Source organism: Pongo pygmaeus, chromosome 8 (genome assembly GCF_028885625.2).
Source record: "Pongo pygmaeus isolate AG05252 chromosome 8, NHGRI_mPonPyg2-v2.0_pri, whole genome shotgun sequence".
Taxonomy (NCBI): domain Eukaryota; kingdom Metazoa; phylum Chordata; class Mammalia; order Primates; family Hominidae; genus Pongo; species Pongo pygmaeus.
The window spans coordinates 97041852-97052564 of record NC_072381.2 but is presented as its reverse complement, the minus strand read 5'-3'; the positions used below and the strand labels follow the sequence as shown (position 1 = coordinate 97052564).

At 40.3% G+C, this 10713-nt stretch overlaps 1 protein-coding gene across 1 annotated transcript; it reads left to right on the top strand.

Annotated features, from left to right (window-relative positions):
• Positions 1 to 5942: 5942 nt before the first annotated feature.
• Positions 5943 to 8621, top strand: FGFBP3 (fibroblast growth factor binding protein 3). Its single transcript, XM_063669981.1, has 2 exons — positions 5943 to 6094; positions 6445 to 8621. The coding sequence occupies exon 2, from the start codon at positions 6523 to 6525 to the stop codon at positions 7297 to 7299; it is 777 nt and encodes a 258-aa protein (XP_063526051.1). The 5' UTR covers positions 5943 to 6094; positions 6445 to 6522; the 3' UTR covers positions 7300 to 8621.
• The last annotated feature ends 2092 nt before the right edge of the window (positions 8622 to 10713 follow it).

The window sequence follows — 10713 nt, the reverse complement described above, 5'->3', positions numbered from 1 at the left end:
AAAGGCAAGGATGCCCAGTCTCACCACTTCTATATAACACAGTACTAGAAGTACTACCAAGAGCAATCAGACAAGAAAAATAAAAAGCATCCAAATTATAAAAGAAGTAAAATTATCTGTATTACAGATGACATTATCTTATTTTTAAAAACTTTAAAGATTTCACAAAAACCTATTAGAACCACTAAATGAATTGAGAAGAGTTTCAGGATACAAAATAAACATACAAAAATCGGTAGCATTTTTATACACATAATGACCTAACAGAAAAAGAATGCAAGAAAACAATCCCATTTATGATAGGATGAAAAAGTAAAATAAAATAAAATACTTGGGAATAAATTTAACTGAGGTGTAAAAATTACACTGAAAACTGTAAAACATTCATGAAAGAAATTGAAGAAGACACAAATAAATGGAAAGCTACCCCATGCTCATGGATTGGAAGCAATAATATTGTTAAAATATCCATTCTACCTAAAGCAGTATGCAGATTCAACACAATCCCTACAAAAATCCCAATGCCATTCTTCACAGAAACGGAAAAAGCAATCCTAAAATTTATATGGAAACATAAAAGACCGTGAATTACCTAAACAATTCTGAGAAAGTAAAACAAAGTTGGAGGCATTACGCTTCCTGATTTTAAATTATATTAAAGCCTACAATCCCAGCACTTTTGGAGGCTGAGGCAGGAGGATTGCTTTAGCCCAGGAGTTTGAGACAAGCCTGGGCAACATAGTGACACTGTGTCTCTATGAAAAGTAGAAAAAATTATCCAGGTGTGGTGGCACATGTCTGTAGTCCCAGCTACTCAGGAGGCTGATGTGGGAGGATTGCTTGAGCCCAGAGTTTGAGGCTGCAGTGAGCCATGATCATGCCACTGCCTTCCAGCCTGGGCAACAGAGTGAGACCCTGTCTCAAAAAAAAATTATATTATAAAGCTTTAGTAATCAAAACAGTAATGGTACTGGCATAAAAACGGACACATAGAACAATGGAACAGAATAGAGAAGAAATAAATTCAAACATATATGGTCAACTAATTTTTGATAAGAGACAAAATGGGATAAGGGTAGTCTCAATAGTGCTGGGAAAACTGGATTTCCATATGCAAAAGAATGAAATTTGATCATTATCTTACACTATACAAAAACATCAATTCAAAATGGATAAAGAACCTAATTGTAAGACCAGGAACTATCAAACTCCCAGAAGAGAACATAGGGGAAAATCTCCTGGATATGGACCTTGGCAAAAAGTTTTGGACATCACACCAAAAGCTCAAGCCACAAAAGCGACAATAAATAAATGGTACTACATGAAACTAAAAAGCTTCTGCACAGCCAAGGAAACAATCAACAAATAAATGGCAGCTACAAATTGGGAAAAAACATCTGTGAACCATATATCAAATAAGGGGTTACTGTCCAAAATTTATAAAGCACTCATACAACTCAATGGTAGGAAAACAAATAACCTGATTTAAAAATGGGCAAAAAGACCTGAATACACATTTTTCCAAAGGAAACATGAAAATCACCAACAGGTATATGAACGGGTGCTCAACACCATTAATCATCAGGGGATTGTAAATCAAAACCACTATGAGATACTACCTCACACCCGTTAGGATGGCTATTACCAAAAAGTCAAAAGATAAATGTTGGCAAGGATGTGGGGAAAAGGTTGTACACTCTTGGTGAGAATGTAGATTGGTACAGCCATTATGGAAAACAGTATGGAGATTTGTAAAGAAATTAATAATCAACTACTATATGACCCAGCAATTCCTCTTCTGGGCATATATCCAAAGAAAATGAAATGACCACCTCATAAAGATATCTGCACTTTCATGTTAATTGCAGCATTATTTACAATTGCCAAGGTATGGAAACAACCTAAGTGGGTAAACAAAATGTGATATATACATACAATGGCATATTATTCAGACTTAAAAGTGAAATAAATTCAGATACATGCTATAACACAGATAAACCTTGAAGACATTGTGTTAAGTGAAATAAGCCAATCACAAAGGACAAATACTGTTAGGATTACACTTACTATAAGATATCTAAAGTAGTCAAATTCACAGAGACAGAAAGTAGAATGATGGTTGCCAGGGGCTGGGGGAAGGGAGGAATGGGTACAGAGTTTCAGTTTTGAAGGATAAAAAAAAGTTCTGGAGATAGATAGCTATAGTGGTGCACAACAGTGTGAATCTTTTTAATGTCACTGAAGAGTACACCTAAAAACAGTTAAAACAACAAATTTTATGTTATGCATATTATGCCACAGTTTTTTAAAAAATAACTCCCCTTTTCTGATATTGCATGATATGTCTACGTGCCCTTACTTTTTACTCTGGGAACAATGTTTGTGACAGAGAAGCATGGTCTCTGGAGTATCTCTTAATTACAGCTTTCAGATAATAAATTTTTTATTGTAATTAGAGCATTATGCCACAAGATGTCGTTCTTTCATTAAAAATGGTACCAATTCGTTTCAGTAGTTGTTAACAAAAAGTGATGCCAAGGCAACAGACAAAAGCCTGTGACTACTCATCCATGCTTCACACATACAAAGACAGTTTTCTGGGAAAGAAAGGGCTTCCAAGTGTGAAATGTATTAATTAGCTACCCTTATTTATGAAACATGTTAATGTTTCTAATCTTCATAGGTACAAATTGGTTTTCATTATAAGTTGAATTGGTGTAATTAATTTTTTTATTTTTATTTTTATTTTTATTTTTTTTGAGAAAGAGTCTTGCTCTGTTTCCCAGGCTGGAGTGCATTGATGTGACCTCAGCTCACTGCAACCTCTGCCTCCCGGATTCAAGTGATTCTCTTGCCTCAGCCTCCCGAGTAGCTGGGATTACAGGCTTGCACTACCACGCCCAGCTAATTTTTGTATTGTTAGTAGAGATGGGGTTTTGCCATGTTGGCCAGGCTGGTCTCGAACTCCTGACCTCAGGTGATCCACCCGCCTTGGCTTCCCAAAGTGCTGGAATTACAGGTGTGAGCCACCATGCCCAGCCTGAATTGGTATAATTAAAATATAACTAATAGTAAAATACAAAGACAAAACATAAAGATCACTGATCACTGAAAGATGTTAGTGGTTTTATCACTAAATGATGTGTGACCCTGGACAAGTTATCTAGTTTCTCTGATTTTACCAGAGTGGTAAAAACTTACCACTGTTTCTGAAGTCAATATACATTACTATATATTTAATATATACTACTATATATTTAAACACATTCTTCTAATTCTAAAGTATTTTGGTTTTTATAGTAGTAACCAAACTATAATTGTTCAAATATAATACTAACAGGAGTTCAGTAATAGAAAATGCCATATGCAAGAGGACATTAGGAAATATAATAAGAATTCCTAATATCTTGAGGAAGTATTTAAGTAAAATATTTACTTGTGTAAAAAAATTACAGTCAGAGGTATAAACCCTTGCAATTAAAAAAATCAGATTTATTAATGAGAACATTTTTAAAAGATGATGGAATATTCTGAAGTTTAAAAACAGCTTTGCTAAGGGTCATTTCTGTGTGTCACTTTATTTCTTTTTATATAGCTGTAGTATATTTAAACAATAATGCTGTCTTTTATAAGGGTTTGTCTATTTACCTATTCTTTACTCAGACATTGATGTAGACCTTGTCAGATTATTCTGAGTATTGTTAACAGTGCCTTTTTGATGGAATTCACACTTTTTGGCTGTCAACTTGTGCCATATACACACAAAATTTTGTGGAAGGCAGTTTTAACTTTTTGAAGAATATCTGTCAAAATTTAAGAAAACAAATGTATAAAATTCCATTTTTTCCAGTTTAGCATTTCTAGTAAGCAGTGAGTTTTTTTGTTTGACATACAGTGATGGTGGCATTATTGATAAGCTATACATGAGACTGCAGATTATATTGAATCATGTTAAATGTACAGAAATAAAATATTAAATTTATATCATATTTTCCCATTTGAACCAGTGGGGAAAACCCCACAGAAATCAGCAAGTTAACATTTCAATTTCTTTCTTATTTGACTAAGTGGAAAGAGATTCTTTAAAATGTATAACCTGCCATTATGTAATTTGGTTTCATTTTATTCTACCTGTTGTGTGAGTTTAGTATATTTAATTTACTTTTTGTTACTCTTTACATACTATTTATTTTTGTTACAGTTTTTAATTGAAGATGGACTCTGAAAATTGTATAGGACCAGTGTCCTATTAATATGATTAATATATTAAGAAGAGCCACACGAAACCCATGACAAAATGAATGGAAATATTCTTTCTAAAAATTTAGAAAATTTTATCCTTTTGCATTTATTATGTAAAATTATTTGTTTTACAATATCAAAATTTTTCATTTAAAGAAAAAAATGCCATGAAACATTTGAACTGATGAGCCACAGAACTTCAGTTGAAACTTTTTTCACTTTTTAGCATGCTAAATATAAATCTGAGTTTAAATATTCTGTTTAATGGCCATTTATAAATTCAAGCACTACCACTGGTCAGTTTTGTGTGATAGAATAAAAATATGTTACCTGCAGTGTAAGTACAGCACACTGTCAAATTCTTTTCCTTAAGGTGCACAGTACATGTACAGATCGTTATAGGCCACTGTTTTGTAATGTAGTACATTGCTAATCTATTATTCCTATTATAACTGTTTGCAGAGAGAAAATAATTGAATTTTTCTAATAATCTATAAAATTATGCTAACTTCTACAAGTAGGCTTCTAAATAAAATTTTTAAAAAGTGCAAAAAAAAAAAAAAAAAAAGCTTTGCTTGGTCAGCACTTTGAGAGGCTGAGGCAGGTGGCTCATCTGAGGTCAGGAGTTAGAGACCAGACTGGCCAACATGGTGAAACCCCTTCTCCACTAAAAATTAGCTGGGTGTTGTGGCAGGCGCCTGTAATTCCAGCTACTGTGGAGGCTGAGGCAGGAGAATCGCTGGAACCGGGAAGGCGGAGGTTGCAGTGAGCCGAGATAGCACCACTGCACTCCAGCCTGGGTGACAGAGTGAGCCCCCGTCTCAAAACAAACAAACAAAACAAAACAAAACAAACCAACCCCCGCACACACACACAATCCCCCCCTCCAGAAAAAGCAGCTTTGCTTAAATGTAACATTTTCAAGATCCAAGAACACATTCATTCTCTCCTTTTTTTTTTTTTTTTTGAGAGGCAGTCTCGCTCTGTCCCGGGTTCAAGTGATTCTCCTGCCTCAGCCTCCTGAGTAGCTGGGATTACAGGCGTCTGCCACCAAGCCTGGCTAATTTTTGTATTTTTAGTAGAGAAGGGATTTCACGAGGCCAGGCTGGTCTCGCATTCTTAACTATTAAACAATTTCAGTTGGTAATCTTACTTTTCAACTACTATAATACAAATAATTTTTTTAAACTTCTAATTTTTGGAGGACATTTATAACTGATTTATAATACCTAAAAGTAATCAAAAGCCCAAATGTCCACTCCTGGGTGAACTGCTGGGCACTATTATATGTTAATAAACTAGGATATTATATTTTTATTAGTAGTAGCAATTATTAAGATTGAGAGCCTTAAGAAAGGCTATTGGAAATAATAGGTAAAAATGTAAAACTCAGAATATGAGAAATAGAATGTAAATAATATAATTGTGTAAAAAATGCCTAGTTTAGAATACTGAAGTTTGTTTTGTTTCATTTTATTTAACTTTTAAAACTTAGATCTTTTGTTTAATTTTTATTTTTTGGATGGTTAAGTACGTGAAAGAAGAAAAACTTGGTTAATTTTGCCTGATTACTTTAAACATTGGAAGCAAAATACAAGATTTGTATTTCATACTACAGGACCGCTTCCATCATCCATCTGGAGAGACAGAGAGAGAGAGGGAGAGAGAGAGAGAAGCGCGGCGGTGATAAGTCTCCCAGTGTGAGAGAAATCGGGGAGGGGCGAAGAAGGGTAGGCCTCTTCTGTTCCATTGATACCACGTTCATTCACAGGGAGCCGGCTAAAACAGACTACTCCCCCGTGCAGTCGTTCCCTCTACCCTAATAAGGCTTTGGCGCCTCTCCCAGAACTCGGTAAGTTCAAAGTGTAATAAAGTGCATGTTTCCAAGGAATCATCTGAAATGATTTTGTAGATAGTTTATTGCAGGTTGGAGAAGGGAGAAAATGAAGGAAGGGGTAGAGGGGGCAATTATCACGCATCGTTTTGCTATCATATTTGAGAGGTGAAGAAAATCTCAATGCATACATGGTTTGAAAGCGATTATTTAGACAGTAAGCAGTTTCCCCAGGAAAGCTCCTCAGAGGGTCTCCTCGCAGGCTGCAGCTTCCAGAAAGTCTGCGGAAGGGTAGTTCGCAGGTGGATGTGTCTGGGCGAAGCGCTGCGCGTGGCGCAGTTGGTGGCAGTCTCTGCCTCTGTCCGCAGGTCCTGGGGAATGCTCTTTGCCTGGTCCAGCCCCGACAGACGTGGTCTGAGAAGAGCGGAGCGCGGAAACCGCGGAGCATGAGTCCTCCGAGGCTGCGAGCGTCGCTGTCGCCGTCGCTGCTGCTGCTGCTGAGTGGTTGCCTCCTCGCGGCTGCTCGGAGGGAGAAAGGGGCGGATAGCAACGTGGCGGAGCCGGTCCCCGGGCCCACTGGCGGCTCCTCGGGTCGCTTCCTCAGCCCCGAGCAGCACGCGTGCAGTTGGCAGCTCCTGCTGCCCGCCCCGGGGGCCGCAGCGGGCAGCGAGCTGGCGCTGCGCTGCCAGAGCCCGGACGGGGCGCGCCACCAGTGCGCCTACCGCGGGGATCCGGAACGCTGCGCAGCCTACGCCGCTCGCCGCGCGCACTTCTGGAAGCAGGTGCTGGGAGGGTTGCGCAAGAAGCGGAGGCCCTGTCACGACCCCGCGCCGCTCCAGGCCCGCTTGTGCGCGGGCAAGAAGGGCCGCAGCGCCGAGCTGCGGCTAGTGCCCCGCGCGTCCCCACCCGCACGCCCCACCGCCGCGGGATTCGCGGGGGAGTCCAAGCCCCGGGCTCGGAACCGGGGGCGGACCCGGGAGCGTGCGCCTGGCCCAGCCGCTGGGACCCCGCCTCCCCAAAGCGCACCTCCCAAAGAAAACCCCTCTGAGAGGAAGACCAACGGGGGCAAGAGGAAGGCGGCCTTGGTCCCCAACGAGGAGCGACCCATGGGGACCGGGCCCGACCCCGACAGGCTGGACGGGAACGCGGAGCTCACGGAGACCTACTGCGCTGAGAAGTGGCACTCGCTCTGCAACTTCTTTGTCAATTTCTGGAACGGCTGAGACTGCCTGCCGGCTTTGGGAGGGATGATGGGGGAGGCGTGGGGAAGGGAAAGCTAAGGGCGTCTTAGACCGGGGCGGGGGGGGGGGGGTGGTACTGTGATAGAGACTGGGGAGAAGTCCAGGTTCTCGAATGGGGGTGGAGGTAAGGGTGAGGTGCTTGGGATAAGAGTGTAAGGGGTATGGAGAATCTCTGGGATAGCAGAGAAGTTAAAAATTTTGAAAAGTCTCAGTCCTGATTAAGAGCAGGAATAATAATGGAAACAGAAATAGGCGTACCTTAAGTGTGCAAAAACTGGAGACCGGGGAGAGAAATCGATGCAGAGAGAGGCTGAGAATAAGGGGGAGATAGAGTGACTAAAGTGATGTGAGTCCCATGTGGGGATGGGGATGCAATGTTTATTGTTTAACATTTCTGTTAAATGCAGCCATGAGCAATTGCCAACCTGAGCCAGGTTGAATCAATGTCTTCTCACTTAATCAGCTAACAAGACTGCAGACTTTTTTCCCTTTCTGAATTGGTATAAACTTGGATGCAGCGTGGTGAGTGTCATAGATAACCTCTATAGGGACAGAAGCCTCACAGGTCAAAACTGACTCCAAGGAAAGGTTTGCAGAATGATTTCCTTTCCATTCTTTTAGAAGAGCTACTTTTTTTTTTTTTTTTTTTTTTTTTTTTTTTGCCCCCTGACAGGGTCTGGCTTGCCCAGGCTGGAGTGCAGTGGCTAGTCACAGATGCAATAATAGGCACTGCAGTCTCCAACTCCTGGCCTCAAGGGATCCTCACATCTTAGCCTCCAGAATAGCTAGGAGTAGGAGTAGCTGGGACTACAAGCATGCACCGCTGCACTTGGCTTGGAAGTGCTACTTTATTTTTATTTTTGAGACAGGGTCTTGTGTCATCCAGACTGGAGTGCAGTGGTGCAATTATGGCTCACTGCGGCCTCGACATTCCAGTCTCAAGTGATCCTCCTGCCTCAGCCTCCGGAGTAGCCCGGACTTCAGGGGTGTGCCACTAGAACTGCTACTTTTTAACGAAATGGTGACTAATGTTCTGGAACTTTCCCATTAACCTTCTGCATTTAGAAGTGAATTATAGATGATGAGTGCTCCAGTAAAAAGTGATTCTCTTTATATCTGATGATTTTTTTTTAAACAGCTAAAATGTAAGTATGTATCTCAGAGTCATTTTGACCATTATGGAAGTTGTATCTCTCTGTTTCATGTAACTAATTATTAATGTATTTCATTTTTAGTGTGATGTAATGATAGACTGTGTGTGTATATGTTAGGTGCTCAATAAAAACTGTATGGTTAGATTTAAAGAAGTGGCAAGGCAATGGAAATTCTACCTGCATTTGATCTACTTCCAAGTACACCTTGAATTAAGTTCTTAAACACATCTTGAATTGCTGGGAAAAGACAGAAACTAAGAAGTTGACATAAAGCAAGAGTCATAAACTGGCAGCCACCTGGCCTTATCATTGTTCTATTTGATTTGCACCCTGGTTCTCTTTCTTTTTCCCTTCCTCCCCACCTTCCTCCCATCCATTGTTGAATCTGTGGATGCAGAGCCCACAGATGTGGAGGGGCAACTATATATGTATATATATATGTTTTTCCATTATATATATAAATGTGTGTGTGTGTGTGTGTGTGTGGCAACCACTTATTTGGGAACTTGAAGTTAAATCCTCATGGTCATTCCCTTCTTAACAAGGTGAGATCGCTTTATTCTGAACATTTTGGTCCTCCATTTGAAGCATACCATTGCACACTATATTAAAACAACAACTTCATAGTCCTTGCACCCTAAACACCTATGATCTCAAGAACACAAAATTTGTTCATAATAAATCAAAGTTAAATTCTAATTCTTCAAATAAGAGTAAATCATTACTTTATTATTCTCTTAACTCTACAAGTTCCGTATGGTGGCAGACTATAAGTACATAATATATTTACTTACATGATCCCTACCTCCTGGTATTCTCACCTCTGTGTATTCCTCTTTCTTTGATTATGCGCAGGGCCTGTGAATTGCTTCTAAGCATGGTGGGTACACTATCACCTGAAAGATGTATCTTAGTTTTCCACATTCTGCTGATTGAAAGAAAACTCTGGGTAAGTTCCAATCTTGCTATTCAACAGGACAAGGTTCAAGGCCAAAACAAGAGTCCCAGAAAAGGTCAAGCTAGAAGCAGCAGGGAGTCAGGCCAACCTGAGTAGAAATGAACAATGGAGGCTCTAGGGAAGAATCATTTCCTTGCCTTTTCCAGCTTCTAGAGCTGTCCACATTCCTTGGCCCTTGGTTTTCTTCCATCTTCGAAGCCAACAATCATCTCATTCCAACCTCTGGTTTTTGTTTTTTTTTTGAGACGGAGTTTTGCTCAGTCGCCCAGGCTGGAGTGCAGTGGCGCGATCTCGGCTCACTGCAAGCTCCGCCTCCCGGGTTCACGCCATTCTCCTGCCTCAGCCTCCCAAGTAGCTGGGACTACAGGCGCCTGCCACCATGCCCAGCTAATTTTTTGTATTTTCTTATTTAGTAGAGACGGGGTTTCACCATGCTAGCCAGGATGGTCTCGATCTCCTGACCTTGTGGTCCGCCCACCTTGGCCTCCCAAAGTGCTGGGATTACAGGCATCAGCCACCGCGCCCAGCCCCAACCTCTGCTTTTATCATCACATCTCCTTCTCTGACTCCCTCTTTCTTGCCTCCCTCTTTTTTTTACTTAAAAAGACACTTATAAATACACGGGGCCCATTCAAATAATCCAGGATAATTTTTCAATCTCAAGATCAGTTGGTTAGCCAACTTAATTCTATCTGTAACCTTAATTTCCCATTGAAATCTAATGCAATTTATCCCAATATATTCACAGGTTCTGGGGATTAAGATGTCAACACGGGGCAGGGGTGGGAGAAGTGGGGGTGGAGGGGGGAGTGGGAGCATTATTCTGCTTACCACAAGTGGCTACGTCCAACATCGTAAACTCCAAAACAAAGGAAAAGGATAAAGAGGGACATTCTATAATGAGAGAAGGATCAACTCACAAAAAAGACAACAATCCTAAACGTGAGTGTACCTAACAGTGCAACAAAATACATGAAGCAGAAACCAATAGAACCGAAAGGAGGAATAGATAAATTCGCTATTTTATCTGGAGACTTCAACATTTCTTTTTCAGTAATAAATAGAAAAAGAAGATAGAAAATCGGTAAGAATATAAAAGACCTGAACAATACTATCAACAAACTTGACCTAATTGACCTTTCTGGAATACTGTATCCTATAACAGCAGAACAGCAGACTACACATTTTCAAATATGCACGGGACATTCACCAATATAGACCATATTCTGGACCATAAAACAAACTGCAACATATTTAAAATAATTTAAATAATACAAAGTATAT

Bases quoted from the DNA above. Each gene is read 5' to 3' on its own strand.
- FGFBP3 (XM_063669981.1), top strand. From the start codon at position 6,523: ATGAGTCCTCCGAGGCTGCGAGCGTCGCTGTCGCCGTCGCTGCTGCTG.